This window comes from Corapipo altera, unplaced genomic scaffold, assembly GCF_003945725.1.
Source record: "Corapipo altera isolate COAL_440 unplaced genomic scaffold, ASM394572v1 113, whole genome shotgun sequence".
Classification (NCBI taxonomy): domain Eukaryota; kingdom Metazoa; phylum Chordata; class Aves; order Passeriformes; family Pipridae; genus Corapipo; species Corapipo altera.
The window spans coordinates 9501768-9527942 of record NW_020884895.1 but is presented as its reverse complement, the minus strand read 5'-3'; the positions used below and the strand labels follow the sequence as shown (position 1 = coordinate 9527942).

The following is a 26175-nucleotide window of genomic DNA, read 5'->3' as shown; positions in this document are numbered from 1 at the left end:
CTTCCCAAGCATGGGAAAGGTAATTAGGCTGGAATACCACACGTTGCTACAGTCACATAAATCACAGAACCAAGATCTTTGAGTCCAAACTACAGAATCACATAAAATACAAAGAGAAACTACTGAATGAGCAGGAGGCTGCAGAGAGGTTCAATAGTCTTGATATTAAAGAAGGAAAACAAGTGAAATGAAATCCCAGTTTTGCCTTTTTTTTTTCCTGTTTTCTCCCTCTTTCCTACCAAAAGCAGAGCTTTCCTAACAGAGGACAAAGATATTGGGTGGGAAGTCATCCAAAAAATTCACCCTGGCCTTGGAGGGATCTGCATAACCACAATAAGCTTTTAAGTGCAGTTGCTCTACACAGCCAAGTTACCCAAATCCTTTCCATGTCAAAGCTGGAGCAACTGGAAACCCAAAGTTTTAGGGATCCACCTGTGAGATCTTGGCTACTGAGCTGTTTTACCACAAAATTTTGAGGCAAAAAATAATCATTTAAATGAATGTCACAGTCATTAGAACTTACTATGACCTCTGACAGCAGTTTGTTCCCATCTAATTTAATTGTAAACGTGCTTTACCAGTCTCTTTAGATCATCTGCACTCTTGGGATACAGAGAGTCTTTAACACGAATTACTATTATAGTAAACATACAACAATGTTCCCTTCAGTGAAATAAACACTCAGAGATAAACATTCATTAGTTAACCTTGAAACTTCAGGTTTACTTTTACAGCTTCAGGTCAAAACACCAAGAAACCAAAATATCTGGCTAAAAAAAGCATACAAAAAACGCCAACTTCAAATGTCTTTTGCAAATATCTTCGTATTTTATAGATCAACAACTGGAAACATTGCTTTGTGCTAAATCAGTCATCTGAAAACATTTGCTTTATCTGGTCTTAAATACTTCTCCATGGCAGTGGCTTACATAGGTATAATTACAATTAAAGTTAAATATAGTACAGTTATGGCCCCAAGTCCATGCAGAGGTAACATCAAGTGTGTGTTTTTTACAAAACCTGGGATTCAGGAAATTGGCCACAATTCTACTCCATGAGAAAACAGAGTTTTACCTCCAGTTCTCAGTTTTGAAAGATTAAGTTAGTCTGAAGAGCCACAGTGATTAGAACACATATTTTGCTTCCCAGGGAGACACTGAGCTCAGCCTTCAACACACAGAATATACCTGAATATGAACTGACTGTACTGGTGTGTTTTTATAGTAAAAAAGTATTCTAAGATGAAAAAAAAAAAAAAAAAAGCTGCTTTGAAAATTGAAAAATTGAAAGAGAGTTTCAAAACGTGAGAAGATTCAGTGTTGTGGTCGACGTTGTTTTACAGGCATTTCAGCTCCATTGCAGGGTGTAGTTCTGGCCTAATTTCAGCTCAAGCCCAGTGATTGTCAGGAGCTGGGAATAAAACAGACAAAATGGACAATTAGTAACTTTGCCCTGAACATCCACAGTGTTTTCTGTGTTCCACAGAGATACTGGCTTCTCTCGTTTTAAACTACGATTTATTCCCCTTCCTTTGCCTTTGTGTTTGTATCACTATAAACAGAATTTAAGCAGCACAGAATTAGGAGTCTGACCGTGGTGCTCTGATCCCTTCCTTCATTCAGAGGCTCTTTCAGAACTGAGGTTCCTTTTATTTTTAAAATAAAGGAATTTTTGAAAGGTAGCAAAACTTGGAACGTGCTGTAATTCAACCATGCATGTGGATTTTTTTCCATCCAAAAGTCAATGGCAGAACAAAACACTTCCATTCCCTTTTGCATTTTTAGCTCTCTTTTTTTGTTGTTTTGTTTTGGGTTGGTTCTGTACAACACTTCTATAGCTCTGGCTTTCCACTGAAAGAGAGGAAGAACTAAGTCTTAACAGAATGCTGAATTTTAAAGGAAGGGGAGGAAAATCCCAGTAACTCTCCCTCTGTCAGAAAACCAGAAAGACAACATCTCAGCAGTTCTGTTCATATTTGGAAGATGTTCCAGAGAAGTTGCATCTCAAACAACAATAGTTAAACAGATTGCTTTCAGCTGCCTTTAGAAGTGTTGGATTTTATTGTCTGGGAAGGTAAGAGATGATGCCTTGGACAGGCACAGCCCATGGAGATAGAAACCCCAGCACTCAGAAGCTGGTGGAAGGTTTGTCAGTAACTTTAGAAGAAGTGGGATTTGTCATCTATGGTGTAGGAATGTCTACAGCTGAAATGGGACCTGACAGAACAAGAAACAGTGGGAGGCAAACAGGGCTGGGAAATGGAACTGTTGTCAGACAAGACTGACAATAACAGGGTCGTGTAGAGACTCTGAAAATACCTGGAGATGCTTTTCCTTCTCTCAAATCTCACAGGTTGCAAGTAAAGGTATTGTGAAGAGTGGAAATCAAGCACAGACCAAAATCCACCACTTTTCCACCTCCGGAAGTGGTTTGGGTTCCTCAACAGGAATTTCTGTGCTTAAGGGCTCTACCACACCCAGTATTTCCTATATCCATTATCTGATGGTAGATTATGTATCTTGTTGAAATGTATTTCAAATCTGGTATTCCAGCTGAATCTCCAAAGGTTTAGGAGCACAAATGCAGGTGTGAAGGTGGCATTACCCTGCAAACATCATCTCACCTGCTTGGTGCTGTTGTAATTCGAGGCATGAGGTGATTGGATTGTCCCACTGTTCTGCAACACAGTCACCTGAGTGACACTGCTGGGCACCCCCAGGACTTTAATGTCAGTAAAATTTAAGTTATTTGGGTCAGTGTAGCCGTTGTGCAAAACCCTGATATCTAAAACATTCTGAAAAGAAAAGGAAAAAAACAAATATCAGAGACTGCGATTAGATTGGTACAAGTCCAGAGAAGCTGTGGCTGCTCCATCCCTGGAGGTGTCCCAGGCCAGGTTGGAGCAACCTGGGCTAGTGGAAGGTGTCCCTGCCCAGGGCAGGGGGTGGGACTGGATGAGCTTTAAGCTCCCTTGCAACCCAAACCAATTTATGATTTTATGAAGTCCACTTGAGCTTTTCACTTGCTGTTCTCACTGCCAACTTTTTAAACTTTGTTTTTCTAATACCTGTGTATTATTATTATTTATTTTTCAAATGCTGAACCCTTCAGTTTTCTTCACATTGATAAATCTGGCCAAATCCTGGGCTCTGCTGTGCCTTTAATTGCCACTCAGCTGAATGATGTGAAGCAACACGAAACTTTTAACCCCTGCCACGGGCAGCAAGTGCTGCAGGACAAACCCCTCCTGCACTTCCAGCTTCTGGGAGAGCTGCTCCAGGCTCTGCTCTCCCTGCTTTGTGCCCTCCCAGAAGACCTCCTGCACTCCCATCACCCCCTCAGCACTCACAGGTCCCCTCTCATTCCCAGTCACTGTGATTTTAAGTATATTCCAGGCACACAATTCCTTTAGGATGTGCCCAGATCCCATGCAAATGTGCTGTGACACAATTCTGCATATTTAGTGCTTAGAATTACTTTTACTGTGAGTGGTTTTCATTGTTGGTTGATTCAAGACCTTTTTAATTAAGCTTTTTCTTACCAAGTTTTTGTAAAAAAAAAAAAAGAGAAAGGTGCATTTACTTTCTAATCTCCTTACAACTGCAAATACTGAGTATTAGCAAAACAAACTTCTCTTCCTGAGCGATTAACACCCTTTTATTTGACAAAGAGAGAATTAAATGAGAAGAAAGAACAGTGTGGATAAAATTAGAAGGCATTCTGACATCCTGGAAAGCTAATGAAATAAGAAAGTGTGTTTTCTACTACAATAGAAAGAGCATTTCTTTAAAATCAAAAGTCCATATAATTAGAGTCTAATTTTATTCCAGTTATTCACATAATAAAAATTGAAATCTGACAATGCCATAAATGTACAGCCTACTTAACAAAACACTATAATTTATAATTCAGAATCATTCCTAAATTCATTCTCAGCACAGTTTAATCATATAATTTGTAATTCATTCAATTATGAGCACAATTTAATGTTGGGGGGATATATAGGTACTATAAAGATCCAAATTAAAATACCCATAGTTAAAATACAATAATAATCACCTAAAGTGATTATTCAAATAATGTGAGCTGATGTGACTTACCTGATTAGCAGTGAATGATGTCAGCAGATATTGACCATTTTCATATGCATCTGTTAGAAAGAAAGAATAAAGTAAAATGTATTTTCTAACCTCCTTATTATCAAAATTTCAGTTCAAGAATTGTGTCCATATATTACACACAATTATATGGTATGTATCTATATGTAAATAAAGAGAAGTTGTGCATTTCCAGAAGATATATTAGATATCAAATACTTTCAGGATTTAATGTGTGCTGTTTAAATGAGGCCAAAAGAACATTTTAGAGGTAAGTATATATAAAAAAAGCAATGAAACAGCATTAGGAAGATCAGGGATGTTTAGACTAGAAGGAGAAAGACGTTTCTTTCTCACTGAAGATTCATTTCCCACACCCACCTCTATTCCCTGTCCAATTCCATGTGACACATGACCAGGATAAAGGCTGATCCATCTCTGAAATTGTTGTTGCATATTTTACCACTCCTATTATTCAGCCTTAAAGGCACTCGGAGTAGTGCTGAGAATCACTGGAATGAGGTTCCTGCCTCTCCTGACTACTGAAAACAGATCACAGGCACCTGCTGAGATGCACCTTGTAACCTGAGTGAATTCATTTGGTCATCAGACTTCCATAAGTGTGGCCATCATTTCTGAATTCCAGTGCTGACAGGAATGTTGGGTGTTGTGAAGCCCCTCAGGATGCACCAACAGCATCCTGCAAACTTCCCTCCACATCATCATGCAAAACAACCCCATTTTCTGCATTCCTTGCAGTAATTTTGGGTGGCAGTTTATTGTTATTAGAGGGGTGATGCTCTCTGGATGGAAAGGACAAATGATATTTAAATATCTCTTATCTGAAATTTAGTGGTGTCGAGGAAATTAGCTAAAGCTCCCACATAATCTCTGGTTATGGCTCCCATAGGTTTGAGGATGAATCTTTGTTATCTGTGCTGCCTTAGACCCAGGGTACAATTTCATTTATACAACATATTAATTCTGTAAATCGTAGCATTATGTGGAATAAATCGGGAAAAATCATGTTTCTATAATGGTTTAATTTCAGTTTTGCCTCTGAAGGCAGGTTCAAGTATGTCCTCCAGAAATGTGATGGCTTTGTCCAGAGTCCATCATTTCCCTCTGCTCCTAAAGCTTCTCCTCAAACACCCCACACCACTGCAGAGTTTGTTTCCTGTCTCCTCACTTCTCATCCTCGGGTTTTGTTTTATCTGTTTTACTTTGGGTTTTGAATATCTCCAAGGGTGGAGGCTCCACAGCCTCTCTGGGCAACCCGTTGCAGTATTTGACCATTCTCACAGAAAAAAAAAAAAATAAAAAAATAAAAAGGGTTTTATGAAGGCAAGAAGCACCAGACATACCAATCATAACCCCATCATCCCAGTAAAGGTGTCCTTCTGCAAACAGACTGTCATCCAATGCCACCGTGAGTCCCATTGGGTTTTGCCGGCTGTGGAAAACACAATAATTTTCCCTCCGTTTCCTCAGCAAATCACATTTCAGATTTCTCTGATGTTACAATTTGTAAAGGGATACTGCACAGCACCCAGTTCACCTCCCGTAACCATCTTCCCAAGCCCCATGCTATCAAATTTCAGGGAGAAGAGCAAAGAGAAAAAAAAAAACAAATTTAAAAATTTTCGGTTGATCTTACCTGTAAAAAGTTGTCCTGGCAGGATTTTGCCAAGGAAGGATGTGTCCACCTCGGATATGCAGGTTGATATGATCCAAAGGAGCTGGGAAAACTTGGTATTGTCCCCCCCCAAAGCCAACATATTCATCCTATGTACAAAAAAGAAGTTTTACAGGTGGTTGTGTTTTTTTTGATTTTGGTGGTTTTTTTTAGAATGAAAAGATAATGTTCTTCTAGACAGATTAATTAGTAGTTGTTACTGCAGGAGCAACTACTAATGCTTTTAAGAGAAATTCTGAAATTTTTGGCTGTATGAAAGACTTGGCTGGAGGTGCAGCAGCTGAACCAAAGGGGCCAGTCAGGTGAAATCCAAACCTGTGGTTAATGAAGTTTGATCCCTGCTCTTTCTATGACCAAATCTTTTATTATTTTCCAAGAAAGATGATGAAGCTAAACCTACTTTGTCTTTCTATGTTCCAGGATTCCATTACAAAGATATTCTGTGTATAATCTGAAGGTTAAAAAAGTCAATTTGGCTCTAAATTAAAGGTATTATTTCACTTTTTAACTTACCCTAACCCTGGGCAAGTTATTATACAGGAATCAAGGATTTATTTTTAATCAGCTAAGTAGATTTTATATTTCTAGGAACTTATGTTAAATGCAAATTAAGCAGGAGAGTGTTCCCACCTCCCACCACCCTCAGCACTGGGAAGAAGACATAAAATATAGTTTTTAAGTGACTTACAGTGTAGTAATCATACCAGCGGGCACGGGGCAAGTAACCCGTCACTGTTACAGCATTCTGGAATTAAACACACGTGTTTTAGGCACCTTAAATCAAAAAGTGAAGCTTTAATATTTTCATAACTGCTTAAAATCAACCTACCTGTTGCAACACAGGGGTGATGAGCAGGGCAGGCCCCCAGAGGAACTGCTCATGTATGTCCCAGGTTGTTCTGTCGTCCACAAACCTGTCACAATTAGACATTGAGAGGTGAACTTTTCCAAGGTGTTCCTTCTTTAAGACATTTTTGTCAGCCATTGAACCTACTCCTCCTACTATCTACCATTTCCTCATCTTTATTTTAGCATTAATAATGCACAGATTAATTAATGGTTGCCAGGAATGCATAAAGATCCTAATGTGAGCCTCATTATTGAAATGCTAGTACTTAGCTTTATTTTTTTTTCCATTTCTTTGCTTTGGCTTTTTGGTGGATTTAGACAATAAAACTCTGAAGGTTTGTTGTGCCTGCCTGGTATGTGCAATAATAATCATGGGAACCACTTTTTAATTTGTGCCACTGTTTTCTTGGACAGTTGCTTTGGAAAAATCAGGTCACCACGTGCAAACAAATCAGTGTTCCTCAGTCAACACTTGTTTTTTAATGAAGGGGAAAATGCTGAAATGAAGAGAAAACTTAGAGGGGTCTTCACTGAGGAAGTTTTAATGGGAATTCCTGATAAGGAGAGCAGAGGAGTTGCACTTACTCATGCAATACAGGACGGACCACAGTGCTGCCGTTGGCATGGGCATCATGCATTAGAGTGTAGAGATAAGGTAACAGGGTGTATCTGACATTCAGCACCTTCTTGGAAGCCTCAGCAAATGTTGAATTCCAGGCAGCAGGATCTTGCCTCTGGAAAAGAGGAAACCATTGTTAGTGAAGCTGGATTTTCTGTTGGGAACAGCTGGAAATAAAGTATCAACAGAGCAAGATAAATCCAAGGATATTTCTCCAACAAACGCAAGTACTTTTGTTTATTTTTTCTTAAATATGGAACAAGTGATGCTAAAAACTGTAGGATTCACTGTCAGCCCTAAGAGGGAAGCTAGGGGAAATACTATAAAGAATGTTTAATACCAAGTGTCCCCAAGGTGGGACACATCCCAATGCACAGAATTTATCATCCCTCTTTTCCACAGGGCAGCTCTCTGGACTTGCAAGGGGACACCAAGCACGGAGCACTGATGGCAGGGAGCACTTCCAGTCTTTATTAAACGTAGGGAACAATACCTTGGCAAATTGGGGAAGACTGGGAGCAGCATGATAACCCTGAATCTGCATTTTTAAGGCTTTAACGGGCCTATCCAAAGGTGTGTCACTGCGAGATAAAGCCCAGGGGGTTTGAAAAGGAGACTTTAATCCATTAGATATATTCCATATAAATAGCTCTGCTCTCCTAGACCTCAAGCTTTAACTGGAATAGAAGTGCTGTTTCCACTGTTTTTTCTTTTCCCAGTTATCTTGTTTTACAGCTTTCTCCACCCTAGTCCTTAGCCAGCACAGACCTACATTTAGGCAATTATTTCCCTTTCCTTTGAGCAGAAATACAATATCTGATGGTGGCAAATGTGCAAAGCACAGACATTTCCGAGTCTTACTCCAGCATCTTATTACACTGCTCCATTTTCTCATTTGTTGGGTAATTATGGGCAATTAGGGCTGAGAGCACCAAGGTCAGTTTTACTCCTTGAAGCTCTATTTTAGTCTTGATGTAGCACATTCAAATCCAAAAGGCATAGAGGGGAAAACATGCAGGAGTTTGGTTCAGTCAAATTTAGAATGGGCTTCTTTCCAGTGATCCCAGTCCCAGAGCAGCCCCTCTGTGGGCATTGAACCATGATTGACACTCACCTTGCTCCCCTCTGGTTGGGACTGCTGGAGTTTGGGTAAAACACACCCAGGTGGATCCAGCAAAGACAAAGCTCATACTCCGAGTCTTGGGAGAAGCCACAGATATCAGCTCCTGTGTGAAAGTTTAAAAACTGTCATTGCAATGCTATAAAATCATTTACAGCATCAAGATAAGATATGGAAGGTCATAACTCATGAGCTTGCACAAGGTATTTCAAAGACATGGAACTGCATCACAGCTGAAAGGAAAAACAAGTTATTACATTCCTCCCCGTTTTGGTGTGCTGAAAATACACGTTCAACAATTGGCTCCACTCCTCAAATAACTGAATATATTTCTCAGTCCAGGGGAATTTGTGCTTCCCAGTTGCTCCATCAAGGACACAAACACCTTTCTCTGCTGTGCATCCTCTTCCTGAGAACAATCCCTTTGCAGTCGTGCACTGGGAATCACCACAGCAAATCCTACACCACAATACTGGTCAGAAACCTGCCCTGATTAAGTCCCACTGCTCTCTAGTTAAAGATCCACCTTAATTGCTTAAAGAGTTGCTTTATAAAGCACTATTTACTTATTTTTCTATAGGATTTGCAGCTTTAGTGCCACTGTAATTACAGCGAAGATACACAAGTCACTTAAATTACTGGAGCAATTAAATGAACTAATGTGCCACAATTATTTCTTCCAAGACAAACAGTAAGTTTTCCAGGCTTTTTTATTTCTTTGCAACACAGTGCACAACATTTTCATTCCCTCTTTGGTTTCCCTGTGTCAATAAAGCTTTGGAAATGGCAGCTAAAATTTGAAAAGAAAAGACATAGTATGTCATGTTTAGAACTGCTCAATGATGAGCACAGATCAAGTATGTTGCTGTTGCTCCAGGACTGAGCCAAAGTATCCATAAAAAGCAATTTCTCATGTCATAAAGCCTGAATTTACCTCCAGACAGTTCCTGTGTTCACTAGTAAAGGGTTCTGGCACTGCAAAAGCCTCCTTACAAAAGAACAGCATTAAGGTAACATCCAGAAGTTCCTCTGTCTCATGGATGGAGAACTGAAATGACACCAAGTTACATAAAAAAATTGATGTTCACTTTCCATTTACAGGGTTTTATCTGTTTTGCATGCAAATGCTCTTCCTGTTAGAAAGGTTTAGTAGTAGAATAAATTATTATTACAACATGTCTTCAGCTGCACAAGTGCTTCTTCACTTAGTAGCAAAGAATAGATATATATGAGATATATATATGATGATATAAATACATTTTTTCCAAACTCATATTTTTCTAGAAAATTTAAGTGCAGGAATATCTGTACAAGGTGGGTAATTTATCACAGTGGTTTCTGTCATGGTATCCCTCCAAACAGAAGGAAATTTTTCACTACATTTCAGTTCATACATAATACACAGAAAAGGTGGTAATATTCCTCTCAGTGTTAAATTATTTTCTACTTACAATGCCCAAATCCCATGGGACTGGGCTGACAGCAGAGGGATCAGACATTCCTTCCCGTCCTGTCAGCAGCTTCACTCCTACCTTGACTGTCAAGCAGCCAAACAGAACATCCACTCCAAAATTCAAGCAGCCTTGATATTTTCTTTATGGTAATATCAAAGTTACCAAGGGCTGTAAAGTCATTTAGACTTATAGAGAAACGCTGTTCCTTGCTTACTCCTGGAATTGTAAATGAAAGAGCACAGAGACTTTATCATTAGATCAGACCTTATCTAAAGCAGGCTGGGGGACTGTTCAGAGGAACAGATATTGCCTTAGAACTGGGAAAATAAATGCTTGGAAGTAAAGCTTTATGCACACACTTTGCATTTTAAAAGTCACTGTTCCATCTTTTCACTTGTACTTGATTTGTTTTAGAGAACATAAGTGAGCCCTTCTTAAATTAATAGGACTGAAAAACTATCTTCATTTTTCCTCACTGGATGTAAAGTGTAAGGAAAAATCAGCATCAGCCCAGGAATAAACCAGGGAATCACAGCAAAACCTAGAGACAATAAGTATGTTCTATTTTAATTACAGTAATTATGTGAGTCTCTCATTGAGCAATTGCTGTTCCCCACAGCTGATCCAAACCCTGTTCTGTGCCCTGGGAATGAACACCCGAGTTGGTGGGTCTCCTGCTCTCACTTACAATGCAGAGCATCACCCTGGGGAGCCCTCAGAACAGACACCTCTTGGTGTTTTCACATGTCTTGGAATGTGTTGGGGTAAGGAAACACTTGATGGAGAGTAATTCCATCCAAATTAAGGTATCTGAGCAATAGCACTGTGACCACCTTATTTCATAATGCAGGTCAGCAGTGCAGCTTGCCCAGCAGATCATTGATATGGATGAGGCCCTCAGAAAGGATATACCAAGAATTCCTCCCCAGCCAGGTGAAAAATAAGTTTCTTTAGTACCAGACTTGAGTAAACTGTCTTTAAAATGTACCTTGTAAATCGTGCCTGCTCAGGGTCAGTGATTTTAAAGCTGCTAAACTCAAAATAAAGTCTCTGCTTGCTTGTCCTGAGACAGTTAGGGATGTGGCGGCAGCTCTATGAGTTGGGGGTGGGTTTTTTCCCTTCTCCCTGGCTCCAAGTGCAGAAAGGATTTATTGCAGTGAAATCATGGAAGCAAAGCTGCAGCTCAGACCTGCCCAGACCCATCTCCCCTTCTGCTGCAGCTCAGGTTTCCCCCACCCTTCCTGTGACATGACTGGAATAACACCAACTTCTGACCAGAGAATCAAAGATGTTATTACGCAAACCCTTCTAAGGCATCTTAAATAAAATGATAAAAGTTTTGGTCATAAGAATGTTGACACAGAATATTCATTTGTACCATATTTGGGGGACAGCAGGAAATGTGCAAAGTCCACTTACTCTAAGGTAGGTCTTGCCTGCGACCACCCGTAAAGGCTGTGGACATCGAAGTGTCTGACTGCAGTCCCATCTGGGAGATACTGTACACCTTCCATGCATGGAGTTTTGACAATTAATCCCTCTGACCTGAATCCCAAATCTTGTGGAAAAGGAAGAAAAATATTTGTTTGTTAATAATAAGCGTGCAATAATGTGGTTTTTTTTTCTTAATTTTCATAATCTATTAGGCTTTCAATCTCTATCAGGCATTTAGTTATTTATTCATTTATAATTATAAAAATAGCATTTCCAAAATGGAATATTTCCAATATTCCTATGTAGGCATCTGGGTCTGTAAATGTTTTAATAGTGCAGTTACAGATGTTCTTACTGAGGAAGCTCAAAGAGTAAACAAAATACATCAGAAAATATTCCAAATCTTTGTAAACATCATCATAACACCCATACAAACAGAAAAATGGGTTTGGTGGGGGTGTGGTCTGTGTCTGACTATTAATTTCTTGAAAATTCCTGAGAAACTATTCATAAAAATGGAATACAACAGTAAGCAACAAGAGTATGCTAATAAACCATTGATAAATAATTCCTAATTAGTACTACTTTATACCAGTTCTTCAGTGAAACCAAGCTAAGAAAGCAAAGCATTTCAAGCATTTGACTGCACAGATAAATGGTAATTAGAGGAGACACATGGATATTTTCTAAATTTTTAATTAATTGCATTATTCATCTGAGAAAACTGCAAAACACAGAGCTACATTCTGTGCCATGCCTCAAGCAAAGCACTTAGATATTAAATAGGTATCAAAATCCATATTCAGGCAAGGAGCTGAAAATAACTTTAAGAAGTGCCACAGAGTTGCTGCTCCTGCTGAAACAGCTGCCCAGAATCTCAGAAATAAAGGGGCTGTGGGTTTATATTCCCATCTTTATTTAGGTTTTTGCACCTCATGTAAGAGGTAAGAAATTATGTGGTAACAGAACAACCTAAAACTGATTTAAGGAGAGATCAGACTTACGAGGCATGTAGGGTGGGTTGTTTAGGAGGTCGTCTCTGCAGCCATCAAGAGCACCGTTATAAAAAGTTGCTGGTTCATTCATGTCCTAAAAACAAAGAGCAAAACCCCATTGTATTGGTTTCAAGCCTACAGAACCCATTTCACCCTGAATTACAAAGAAGAGCGTTGTAGAATTCCTCAGGAGACCCTGCAGCTGCAGGTTTAGTCTGATTTTTCATGTTCCATGAAGGGGGATTACAGGGAGGCTGGAGAGGGACTTTTCACAGGGGCATGAAGTGACAGGACAAGGGGAATGGCCTTGATCTGAAGGAGGGCAGGGATATTGGGAAGGAATCCTTCCCTGTGAGGGAGGTGAGGCCCTGGCACAGGTTGCCCAGAGAAGCTGTGGCTGCCCCATCCCTGGAAGTGTCCAAAGTCAGGTTGGACGGGGCTTGGAGCAACCTGGGCTAGTGGAAGGTGTCCCTATGTTTTTATTTTACTTATCATAGAATCATTAATGGAAAAGGCCTCCAAGATCATCCAGTCCAAACTCTACTTAATGGGAATTTAACACCAGAAACATCTGAGCTGCAGCATCAGATGCTGGGAATTGTGTCCCTCTCCACCAATGAATGGCAGAGAAAAACAATCCAGAAATCAGATGGATTTCTACACTTACAGTCCACAGGCCATCGAACTTGACACTGTTCTCGGGATTGTTGGTATTGTTGTAGTACTCCAGGATTTCTCTCTTCCACCACTCAGCTGCAGAAGGGCGGAAGAAATCTGGGAAAGCAACATGTGCTCCATAGAGCTGGAAAAATAGAAGGAACGAGACAGATACAAGATTAAAAGCATACTACTGTTAAAATGTTGGAATTTTATAAAAAAATAAAATAAGAAGGGTAAAAAATAATTACTTGTTGGCTAATTTTTTTGCCTATTAGGAAGGTTGACCAGTTTCTGACAGTTATTCCTTCCATGAGATTAATCAATTAGTTTGCTGTTATTTTTATTAATTAACATCTAATTTGAGTCCCAAATCAAACCTTATCAATACTTACCTGTATCTGGGTTTGCTCAGGCAGGGACTCATTAACTACTACATTAGGAAGGAATGGCCAGACCTAATAGGAAAAAGAATATTTCAAAGAATCAAATCACACTGAATGAAATCTGAGCATCAGGAACAGACAGAAAGAACTGTTCTTCCCTGTACAGTACCTTGGAATATATAATTTCATCGGAATTAGGCCGTTTTATGAAGACATCATTGTCCACACCTCTTTGGAATGTAGGATAATTGGTTTCATTTCCAGAAATGGTTGGATCCTACAATAAAAAACCACTTTTACACTCAAACCCCAAGTTTATAAAGCTGTTGAATATATTCTGCATTCTACAATGCTGTACTGAAATTTAAAAGTACTGTTCCAAACTGACCAGGATGATGATGAATCTCATTCCATCTGCTTTGATTCTGTTAATCAGAGCTGGTAATCCAGCAAAGCGTGTGCCAAGGGTGAAGTCCAGTTGCCTCTCCATGTAGTCAATATCTACATATTGGACATCCTGCAGTTCAAAAAACAAAACAAAAACCAACAAAAAAATTAATTTAAATTAATTTCTCTCTTTTCATTTTTTTTTTTTTGCTAAATATTGAAAATCTGCCAAAATAAGTAAAATACTGAACGTTTGATCTGTAAAATTGGAAGCAGTGGTAACTTGAGACGAAGGCTGTTAAATGAATATTACACAACTTATCAGCAAGTCCAATTCAAAATAAGTCCTTCACTGCTGCATCCAGTCTGAGGGTAGAAATTGATACATGATAGAGAAAAAAATTCCTGGATTTGTATATATATGTATGTACACAGAAACTGCACATGTGCTTCTGTATCTATAAGAAAACAGTGGAAATAGTTGTTCTATATCGAAACCTTGATATTAACTGCAGTTAAAATGGAGTCGTATTCAATTTATAATATAATTTTGTTAGGTCTATGTGCTATTCCAACCTTCCTAGCAACCTGTGATGAATCACAGTAGACATGACACAGAGTACTATGGAAAGCTGCTTCTTTTTTTTCCCCTGATTGCTTTCCTTGTTGATCTCTGCTCCTTCGTGCTGCTTTGGTAGGAATGATAAAGAAAATAAAGCAGCCTAAGGCCCACATTTAACAAGGCTCAGAGTCTGCAGAGGTGTTCAGCTGTGGCATAAAATCTGCTCTACTCTACCATGGCGGGTTTTTTTTTTGGTTGATCTCTGATTTTGTGTTTAAAATAGGTCCTAGTTAATGCTATGAAGCCAAAATTGCAGGAATGAGCTCAGCTATGAATTGTTCCCAGCGTACATGGGGAATGTCAGCTGCCTTCATCTCCTCCACCACCTGGGAGACCTCTGAGTCGTTCCTGTATCCGTAGCGGCACAACTGGAATCCCAAGGACCAGTAGGCTGGCATGACCGGCCGTCCAATCAGCTGGAGGGGAGGAAAAATATTTGTGGTGAGCAGGTGAAGAGAGAACAAAGCAACCAACCCAAACCCAGCATCAGTTTGTACGAGAACAAGGATCCTACTGCTGTGTACTGCTGGACAACCATCTCCGGCGTTGGGCCCAAAAACACGTAGAAGTCGAGAACTCCTCCGGTTGTCCGGTAGGTCAGGGCAGGGGTTGGCTGGAAAGTCACATCTGGGAATGGAGGAGAGGAAATGAGTAAAGGGCACCTGGATCTGCCACTGCTGCAAAACACTGTCCATAAAAATAAAACCCATTAAGGAAGAGGGAATGAGTCTGTTTACAAGGGCCTGGAGCGACGGGACAAGGGGTAATGATCTTAAACTGAGAGTAGTTTTAGATTGGATTTTAGGAAGAAATTCTTCCCTGTGAGGGAGGTGAGGCATAGGTTGCCCAGAGAAGCCGTGGCTGCCCCATCTCTGGAAGTGTCCAAGGCCAGGCTGGAGCAACCTGAGTTAGTGGAAGGTGCCCCTGCCCAGGGCACGGGGGTTGGAATGAAATGAGCTTTAAGGTCCCTTCCAACCCAAACCATTCCATGCTTCTGTGAAATAAAGTGAAAGTTTCCTTACCCATTGCATTGCTGTTAAGCAACAAAACCCCGTGGGCATTACCATCTTCTTCAAGAGCCATGTAAAATGGATGATAACCATAGGAATTCAACTGGTACTGCAAATAAAATAAACCACATTTTACTGGGGAAACATCACAAACATTTGCTTATTTACATTTAGTAATACATTTAATAAAAGACGAGGCACAACTGCCAAAGACATAACAAAGAAACTTCAAAATTATATACCTAAACTCTACACACCTACAAAACATATTTACCTTCCAGCTTCACAACTCCATTCAGCCTTGTTCAGGCTGCCCAGGCAGGAAGGAAAGCAAAGGTGTTACTGCCCTTAAAACTCACTAATGAGAAGGCCCTTCCTCAGGACAAAACTTTCCCTTTTCAAACAAGATCAGCTGTTTACGTGCTCAGGAGAAGCTGCTGACATTCTGATATCTTTCATTTTCTCAAAGATATATTCAAACCTGACCTGGGAATTAGAGCTATAATTAACCACCACTTCCATTGGTCATTCTCAGCAAATTGCCAATGTGGCATCTTGTAGGAAATAACAGCAACAGACAAAAGATTGCGGAATTACCCCTGTGGGTACTAAATTAATCCCAAAATAGTAGGAGTTGCCCTGACTCGTGTCTAACTTTTAGAATAATAAAAAAGGAGGAATGTGCTGTTATTTCTAAGCCATTTGTCATCTTCTAACACCAGCTCAAGGTCTGAGCTCCACACGTTGGTCCAGCAGACCATGAAGGACAGTTTTACACAAGACCTTTACCATTGAGACCGTTCAAATTACAAGCCCTGACAAATATGATCAAAGCCAATGGGTGTGTCCAGTACCGGACTTTAAAATCCTACTGAACAACTCTGAGCATTGGACTCATTGGCCCAAAAGTCGTGTTTTCTGGTACTTACAGTAGGAGGCTGATCCCTGGTGAACATCCCCCAGGTTTGCCAGTTGATGTCGTTTCGGAATGTGGGTTTTTCAGACTCCCCTAATCCATAGATGTACTCGGATGCCAAGCGGGTGGAAATCTGGATGAACATGTCGCTGAAGGTGAAGGTGGGCAGGGCTGAATTCCAGCTGAAAAGGGAAGAGGAAAAGAAGAGTGGAGTGTGGCCTCGGTGCTGTGTTGAGCCGGCAGATGCTTTTTTTAGGTTACTCTTCCTCTGAAATTCCCGCTCTTCAGTAAAAAGGGAATAGAACCGTTGTGGTTCTCAAGAAAACTTAAAGCACATGAAATGGGGGTGTATAAGAACTGATAAACAGTTTAGAGACACAAAGCCTCTCAGAGAGAGATATATTATGCACAGGTATCATGGTCATCAAGTTACACTGTATTTTGGCAATTTAGTGACAAAATGTGTTTCAGGACAGTATTTGCCTCCCACACTGAGCACTGGTGCCAAATGGGATAGAGAAAGTAAGGTGCTTTTTACAGTTCACTGAACTTTTTGTGCAGATTATACTGAAATTGCATTCACAGGTCACATTTGTTGTAAATCAGCATCTTTAGAGTTAGAAATCAAGCTGTAACCTCACGGTGCTCTGCCAAAGAATTACATTGCTCCAGGAGCTTGAACTGCGGGTTGGATTATTACTCTGGTTGGCAAAAGGGAACCCAGTTTCCAATTAAGTCTTAAGAACTTTAAAAATTGAAATAACTGAATTTTTTTAATAAAAACCATAACACACAGCTGCTAACATCATTGCTTTCTGTTTTCTAGCTCTGAACTAATCAAAGAGAGAAGTGAAGCTCCTGTCATGTACCAAAACCCATCTATAAGTTAGTCGAGACATTACTTCCTTCTATGTACTTTTTTTTTCCTAACCATTCCCCAAAACTGAACGAAATGGTCAATCCTTAATGTTCAGTGCTGTGGTCACCTAAGGAATATTTTAGGAAGTGTAGGAAATCGCTGTGCCCCCCCCACCCCCAAAAGCTGGGAATTACACAAGGAACACCCATTGGGAGCTGTCAGTGTCCCTAACTCCAGCACAAGAAAACAGTTTGGCTTGAAAAGAGTTAAAAAACCACAAGTGAAATAAAATAAAATAGCATAAAGTGACAGTGACTTACATGATTGTCCCTGTGCTCCTGCGCTGGATTCGTATTCCAAAGGGTTTTATCTGAAGGGATGTTTCATAAAGTCGGCTCTGGCTTGAGCTTGTTGGGGAGCTGGGGAGATCTAGTGGGATTGGGACCTCATATCGTGGGTTTTCAGAATCATAGATCTGTGAAGGAGAAATCAATTTATTCCAATAAGCAACATGTTTGAAATCTTACCTATAATAGTGAGAGAAATCTGATATGATTTTTAAAACACTTGCTGTGATTTTGTAACACTTGCTGACTAGTTTCTTTCAATACATTTTCTTTACAATTATTTCACAGTATTTTGCTTGGGAAAAAAAAAAATCCTTAAGGATTCATTTTAGATCAGGAATGGTTTGTCTAATTATCTATATGAATGTAAAGCATGTACTTATATTGAAAATATTCATACTTTCTGTGTGTGGTAAATATCTCTCTAATTAATCTTTTTCTCAACTTTTAGAAAGTTTTTTTAACGATTCCTGTATTCTGAAAGTTGAAATAAGTTAGTTTTTGATGTCTGATCATTTTATGACATCACACTTAGTTCAGTATTGTGAAATGTATGGCCATAGATTACAGTTAAACAACAGTGTATTGAAAAATTTAGAACAGAAGTAGAATGATGGATGTAAAAACCAGGTGTAGAGTCATGATAACGTTTATAGATATATTTACCTGTATATTAACAAAATACTTTCAGTTTCAAAGTTTCTGGTTGACATTACACATTATACCTTTGATTCATTTCGTTGTAAAACTGAGCACAAAATTCCACGATGAAAAAAAGATGCGAGCAAAGAGCAACAACAAATAATTGCTTAGAAGGAGAAACATATTTAGACAAAGGTGCTGCTGCCTGCGTAACATAAACCTGACTATAGAAAGCTGTCATAATTTCCATAACCAAGGTTATTTTTAACAACTCCTGGAAGTCCTGGGGTGGGATTACCTTGAACTGCAGCATGTTGTCGAGGTGATATATGACCTCCACGCGTAGGGTGCTGATGGGAGTAATGTAAGCCTCGTTAGCTCTGATCCTGGCACTGTCCAAAGTCAGGTCAGCCACAACCCCTGTGGAGGAGTATTGGATGTTCTCTAGGTAGTAAGGGCTGTCAGAGCTGAAGTAGCAGGAAGGGGCGTCCGCATTTTGTGTTTCCTGATGCAAACAGAAAGAAGTTACAGGTTAAGGAGCCAGATTGTTTTATTCCTTACAGCATGGAATCCCGGTTTTATCAGACATCCATCAAATGTAGGATTTGAGGGAAAGCTTAATGCAACTACCAACAATAAAGAAATATCACAGAATTCATTGATCTCTACACTAAATCAGATAGAATAAAACAATTCAATGAAGACTGTACAAATAGTTCAGTCAGGAAACTGAAGCCTTGGTGGATTTAATTTCCCTGTCTCTCTGATCTTCAGCTCATGGTTTAATCCTGGCTTGTTGAAATTCCTAAAGCTTCCTCACTCTCAGTCCCAAAGCTTCCTCCCTTTCAATCCCGCTGCTCTCTGGTCTCCAACTGCCTTCGAGGGGATGTGCCTCAAACTCATCAAATATTGAGGCAACATCAGAGATCTTTCCATTGGCTTTTTTCTACAAATTATCCTTAAAACATCCACTGAAAATTGCACCCTACTTATCTAACATCTCCTAACACTTCTGAATGTCCAAAATTACAAAAAAAAAAACCAAAAAACTCTTAATAGTACAATAAAACCAGGAGAGTTCATCAGCCCCTTCAGCTGTTGCTGGTTCAAAAGCACCAGCAGAGAAATTTGGTCATCATTCCTGGGGGATAAGCCCAAGATGTACATTTTGGATTTAGAGGAGCATGGAGTAATTTAGTTGGAGGGACCCTCTGAAGCTCAGTTTAGAGCTGTGGGATATTAATAAATGAAACAGTGTGTTAAACAACTCCACGTTGGAGACTGTGATTTGGAAAGAGCTCCTTGACATGGGTTTAAACAATTAAGGTCACATCAGAGTCAAAATTTCCGGGAGATTCAAGGGTTTCCCCTCAAACTGAGATCCAGAGGAACTGATTTGATTTAAAATGTCCCTCACTGCCTGTGAAGGTGAGACAAAGGGGATGAGCCTTTCAGGTCACGGTGCCAGTGAAGCAGAAGAGGCAGCTGCAGGTGTTATTATCCTTTTTCATGACTCTAATACTATTTCTTTCCATCTTTCAAAAAATACCACATTTTTCCTCAATTTCTGATGCACTTTGGGAGAGTTTACCCCATTGCCAACTAGTGAGGAGAACAAAACCCAGCAATACAGGCCAGCTGAGATCTGCACCCCATTTTATTTAAAGCTGACAAATCTACCAAACTACTTTTTATTCCGTAATAACCACAAAGAAAAAGCTCTGACTCTGGAAATCTTTCTGTCTCATTAGTTTAGAGAAAATAATTACTTACTTCCCAGGTACAGCCAAGTTGTTCACATTTTTCTCTTGTTGGATCAAGACTGGGATAACAATCAAACCTTTCCTCGAGAGTTGTGTTTTGCTGCCATTGTACTGTGTAAGATCTTCCCAGTTCAAGCTGAAGTCCTGTTATAGTGGCAGTCTATAAATATTAAACAATAAAGAGTTATTAAATGTCACATCCCATCCATCTTTCCTTCAGTCAGCAGAGGTGCTGGTGCTCAAGGATAATGCACTCTGTGACTTGACAGCTCACAAAACCCCCTGTCCTGTAGTATTTGATCCAGTCTCACTTTTACAAACACACACAACTGATATTCTTGCAGACAAAAATCAGAAAAATTAGGAATCTAAAAAAATTGAATTAATCCCACAGCTTCCTTGGAAGCAAACCGAAATAAATACACGAGTTAATATAAATAATAATAAATAATAAACTGTTTGCTGCACTGAGGGTGTGAGACCACAACTTAGATGCACTTTTATGCAGTAGAGTTGAATGCAATTTTTCTTTCATTCTGCAATAAAATTCACATTATATTTTACTGAAATGGCACTAGCACTGAGGACTGTCCTTTGTAATACACAAAACAAAACCCATGTAATTTGAAATATGTTTACTTTCCATATTCCTGTTATTGTTTTACCTGGTATAAAGAACTATAGTTGATATTAAGTGGATAATTTTGCACAACATTGTTTTCATACACAGTGACTGATGTTACTTCCTGGCGCACTCCGAATATCCTGATTTCTTCAAACATCAAGTTGTTTGGATCACTGTAGTTGTTGAATGCAACATTGATGTGCAGAGTATTCTGAAAAATAGTGGACACATTCTCATGAAGAAAAAAAGTCTGCCAAAAGTCCTCTTGATTTAACTATTTCTTTCTGATCAGATTTTCATATTATAGCATAAAGTAAGCCAATCTAAGTTTCCTAACATAATAATTCTTGCTCTGCTTTTTGTTATCACAATAATGCTTTTCTCCTGTCTGTATAATGTGCTTCAGAGTTGTGTTTCAACTTCCTTTTTTTGTTTGGTTTTTTGAGCAATAAAAAAGGCTGGGGTGTGTCTGTGACAGGGCAGGTAAATGTCACTCAGCTGTGATCTCACTGGGTTTTAGCAAGCAAAGGTTCTTATTCGCTTTTCCTATTATAAAAATACCATTTCCTATTCAATGTTCTTAATTATTCTTAGATTAAGAGGCCAAAGTGTACCATGGCTGTCACACGTGCCAGTGTAGAACGTCCTCCATGTGACACTTGAGGTTAATTTTTAATTCAATGTCATTACAGTCAAGAGATGATTTGCTTACTGGAGTTTCAAACTCCAACAGCAACTGAGGTTTCTTATCTACAAATGATTCTTTGATTACTTATGATTAAAAAAAAATTACTAAACTATGTTCTTCCACTCATGTTCCTCTACATTCTCTCACTTCTCTCGTGATATTCCATCATGGCAAAGGAATGAATTCCTTTAGTAGATATTTATTATTATTATTATTATTATTATTATTATTATTGTACAAATAATATGTTATCATGTTTCGTCCAAATCCCTTGTTATATGATAACTCCTGTCAATATTGAATAGAAACACTCTCAGGACTTCACCCTGGTGTAAAATAACCCTGACCAGGCAATTTCAGCTTAAACAAATAACACAATAAAACTTAATCATGATGGAGTTTCCAGGGGTTCAGAGAATGTGTGGGTTTTCCTCACTCTTTGGAGTCATTCAGCTGTACAAAAAAAAACCTATTTTTTTTTTAAATTTCCACAATTTTTAGAATCAAAACCACTACATGCACCTCCTTTTTGACTCTGTTTTAACTACCACTGATGCTTCATAATTTTCTCTCTCAATAGACATCACTGCTGAGTTTATTATGTGAAAGGAAATAGGAGTTCTTTACCTACTTATATTAACTAGTAGAAAAAAAGACAAAAGATTTCATCCCCGTTAAATTACAGTATTTTGAACATGATTCCTCTTTGACTTTGTCGAATATTTTGTTTCTCAGAGGAAAAAAAGGAAGGAGAAGAGAACGCTCTTGGAAGACACTCGATAGAAATCAAAACTTGAAAATAAGATCATTTAAAATAAAATACTTACATCGGAACATATAAACTCATAGAGAAGGTAGTTTCTATTCTCAATGGTACCTAAAAGGTAAAGAAAGAAATTACACTTACACTGCAGAACAGAATTAAAACCAGGACTGTGCCACTGCTAGAGACCAATAAATTGTTAATTATTATCATTACTGTGTTCAGAAGCTGCACTAAGCAACTCAAATATTTGCTAATGTTTCTTGAGGAACTGAAATTTCTCTTTTTCTTTTTTCCCCTGGGTCAGCCTCTCAGGAGATCTGCTATTCCCAAATTTTTCAAAAATTCGTTGAAATCAGCTTTTCAAAAATGGACCAATTTTTATTTTACTGGTGTTCCTTCTTATCTTAAATACAGATGTTTGGGTGAAAACCAACCCTTTAAAATACCCCGTAACAATGATGACAGTGATGATAGTAGTAAAGACCATGGAACCATAAGAGAGGAAATAACCCATGAGCAGGAAAAAGAAATACAAAAGTTGAGCCAATCTGGCCTTTCTTTTCCCACTTTATGGAAAAAAAAAATACTGTCATCACAAGTAAATTGTAAATGGTTTCCCTGAAAGATTAAAACCTGTAGGTTTGGGGCAGGAAATAAAATCATAAGATGTTTTAGTGCTTTGTTTGCCAACAGCAGTGAGTACAGTAATAGCTGCATTATTTTAGGCCCTGCCAAAGGAGTCCATCGAGTTGTCACCCACATGTACAGCAGCCACCCAAAGCCTTCTGTATTTATGGCAGCAATAAGCAGCTGAATCACAGCTCTATTTCTTAAAAACATCCCTAAATTCCACAACATTTCAAAAAGCAGAGGCTTGGAAGTTTTCCTGAGAGATGGGATTGATTTGGTTAACAAGAAAAAGGAGTTACAGACGTTGAAGGTGTAAATGTGGAGGACGAGGGAGTTGTGCAATTAGGAAAGGGGGATGCAGTTGGGAACCACCAATTTCAGATATCACCCATGGATGGACAGTATTTTGGCTAAATCACCTGGGAAAATCTCTGTCATCTCCTGAACACCTAAAGAGTAGATACCTAGCATATCAAATAATTCCATGAATCACCATCTGCACAATCTCTATTTAATTCCCAGAATTATAAATGAAACATGCAGCTAATATTGCAGCATTCATCCTTTTTTTTTTTTACCAAGTGGTAATATTACTCTGACTTCACTCTTGTCTCTCCATTGCTCCAGGATGAGCTCTGCTTTCCTTACACATGCATGGATTCCAAAAGCATGAACTTCACTGGAAGCCAAAACCACAAACTAGAGGTTTAACCTCAAATTAGAGGTTTGTGTCTTTTTTTTCTTTACTTGTGTGGAATTCAGTTATGACTTTAATCTTACAATTAGTACTTTCAGTTTTCTACTTAAAAATGATGAAAAACTATTGACATATGAGCAAGCAGTAGCAGAGTGCTACATCATCCTTTTTTTTTCTCCATGAAACCAGCAGGAACACTGAAACTTGTGCTTTTTAATGCTTTGTTAATCATACTTATTCCACTATTGATAACTGCTCACCTGTAGATTCCCCATCATCCCAGAACAAGTCCCCAGTAGCATTATTATTATCATCCAGGGCAATTATAAGTCCCATTGGATTCGTGCGACTGTGGAAAGAGAGACTTACATGTAAAACAAATATCCAAACAATCTTAAAACATTAACACAAATTGCTATGCAAATAAACCTACAATTCACCACTGAACCTGTAACATGAACAGGTGTGGAAGTGAGGTGTGGCTCACACTATTCCCAGATTTCAAGGTGAAAATGCTAAATACAATGAGAGCTGCTACTTATTTGTAACCTAAAATTCCTCAACCCAGTCTTGGAAAAATAAAACAAACCATCAAAGCTTTCAGTTTTGAAGAATACCTTGCAACTGTCGTGGTGCCTGGGTTTTGGAAAGGGAAAATGTATCCTCCTCTCAAATGGACTCCGATTTTGTCTGCTGGTGTTGATAAAGTGTACCATAGTTTCCTCGAATAGAGTGGATAGCCCTTTTTGACAGAGATGGAAAAGAGAACAGGTTATGTTGTCACTCACTGCTAGGAGTGCTTTCTTAAGTGCTGAGTTTCATCAAAATTCTTCCCTTCAGAAAGAGCTGGAGTTCTGTAAGTATCTCTGGGCTAATGGGGATGCAAAGATCAAACACCTGCATATCATTATGATCCAATGTCCTGTATCTGAGTCCTTTCTCGAGATGTTGATTCATGAGCTCACTCCACCACCTTTCATCCCTTGTCTCACCATCTCCTTCCCACAAGCTTTACTTTTGGTAGCCCTGCTGTGGTGACAGAGACCTATCTAATTTAGTCCCATTGCCATTTAGGAAACACCCCCACGGCGTCCTCTGCATTTCCTTACCGTCTCAAACTCGTACCACATTGCATCAGGTAAGTAGATATCAGTGTAACTCACACCCTGGAAGGTGAACAAAGAAACAACACTCAGATTTCAGGGCAACTTAATCAAATAAACTCAATATTCCAATAAAACTAAAGTTCACTGGGAGAAAATCATTGATACTTGTGCATTCCTGGTTTTCAGGGTGATGCCCAAAAAGGAGGAGAGCAACCCAAATACAGTATTTGCAAAGCCACTGGGAGACAACTAAATCACTGCTCTACCAAGTGGCAGCTCATTGCAAGCCACCCAAAGTCACAATGCTTCTAACCCAGTGAACCAGATCATATCCACAAGTATCTCTATATCTTCTTTATTTCCACATTTTTCAGATCTGGCCTCTTTCAGATTTTTGCTTTCCCTTTATGTATTTAACAAATGATTTGTGCTTCTCCGTGGCAATCGTGTTGCTGGAATGGACAATCATTATCTACAGCATTCTGCCATAGAACAAGTCATGATCTTTTGGGTCTCTTGTTGTGCCACAGACAGGCTGAAATGCAGCAAGAGAAACTGATTCCAAAGGAAATTCAGAGATGATCTGAAGCTGAGGTAAAGTAGAATATCACACCAAGATGCCTTGGACTCCCGAGAGGACTGGAATATAGGAGTGGGGTAAGTGTAAGATTTTCCATTCCAGCAGGGATAAAATTATTTCTCATTGGGAGCAATAAATTAAGGGGGAAAAGTGGTGACTCAACATGTCCCTGTGCCTTGTCATGTGCTTACAAGACAGATCCCAAAACAGCCAAACCTACTGGATAAAGCACGGGGGAAATCAGCAGCCCAGGACCCCAGAGGAACTGCTCGCTGATGTCCCACGTTGCTTCGTCGCTGTAGAACCTGGACACATGGGAAGGATAGAGCAGTGACTGGGTTTTTTTGTGATCTGTACCATCAGCAGCAGTCCCAAGGTATCAGGGTATTGATTGTCTAGGATCTTAACTAAAGGGTGTCATGTAAAAACTGCCTTCTTATTACCCCAAAGCGGAATTTCACGTCTTGGGAAGCTGTCTATAGACATTCCAGTGTCCATTTTCACAGGGTACATGGGTGTCAAAGTCTCTAACAGCATCTGATGTGCCTAACTCTTTTTACAAAACTGTCCCACAGGCTGATGAGCAAACTTACTCGTGCAGAAGTGGCCGCACCACTGTGTCTCCTCGGGTGTGAGCTTTGTAAAAGAGCGTGTACAGGTAGGGTAGCAGTGTGTAGCGAATGTTCAGGTAGTGCTTGGAGCTGTTCACCAGCACCGAGTCAGCTCCAAACACAGCTGGGTCTTGAGACTGAAAACAAACAACAACTTGTTATTTGCAGCACCTAGAAAATGCTCTGTGAAAGCTGGGAGAAGTGGCTGCTGTTTCAGAGAGGTTGGAATTTAACGGTGCGGCTCCGCACTGGGTTTTCCTTCCTGGTGGTGTGGCCTCAGGTCCTGCCCCTCTGGGCTCCCCCTGCACATCCCTCCTTCCCCATCAGCAAAGAGGGAACTTCAGGGTTAGTCCAGGTTTTATCCTGATAGCCAGGCTGGTGCCAAGGGGCTCCCGAGAGTCACACAGCCCTCAATAGTCAGAATTACTGAAGACACTGTAGCCAAATTAGTGTATCCTCAATCAACCTTTACGAAGCTGAACCTCTCAGATGTGAGAGTTCATAAAGAAAACTTAAGGTTCTGCTGTGTTCAAACTGGCCAGTGATAGGAATGATTAAAAATGATATTAAAGGAAGTGTGGTTGTGTAACACAAAGCAATTTTTAAGCAAAAGCACAAC

General features: G+C 39.5%; 1 protein-coding gene across 1 annotated transcript in view; it reads right to left on the bottom strand.

Moving 5' to 3' along the window:
* Positions 1–638: 638 nt before the first annotated feature.
* The window catches only part of SI (sucrase-isomaltase), a 40258-nt gene continuing 14721 nt past the window's right edge, over positions 639–26175 (bottom strand). The window contains 30 exon segments of the mRNA XM_027647659.1: positions 639–1410; positions 2624–2794; positions 4101–4150; positions 5462–5550; positions 5755–5882; positions 6482–6538; positions 6623–6707; positions 7228–7376; positions 8372–8506; positions 9316–9429; positions 11272–11393; positions 12274–12358; positions 12932–13066; positions 13317–13379; positions 13477–13584; positions 13696–13824; positions 14607–14732; positions 14831–14943; positions 15339–15435; positions 16256–16424; positions 17422–17576; positions 18389–18595; positions 19864–20013; positions 20519–20689; positions 21994–22043; positions 23520–23608; positions 23877–24001; positions 24369–24425; positions 25166–25250; positions 25539–25693. Coding sequence (XP_027503460.1) covers positions 1348–1410; positions 2624–2794; positions 4101–4150; positions 5462–5550; positions 5755–5882; positions 6482–6538; positions 6623–6707; positions 7228–7376; positions 8372–8506; positions 9316–9429; positions 11272–11393; positions 12274–12358; positions 12932–13066; positions 13317–13379; positions 13477–13584; positions 13696–13824; positions 14607–14732; positions 14831–14943; positions 15339–15435; positions 16256–16424; positions 17422–17576; positions 18389–18595; positions 19864–20013; positions 20519–20689; positions 21994–22043; positions 23520–23608; positions 23877–24001; positions 24369–24425; positions 25166–25250; positions 25539–25693 — 3432 coding nt within the window. The 3' untranslated portion in view covers positions 639–1347.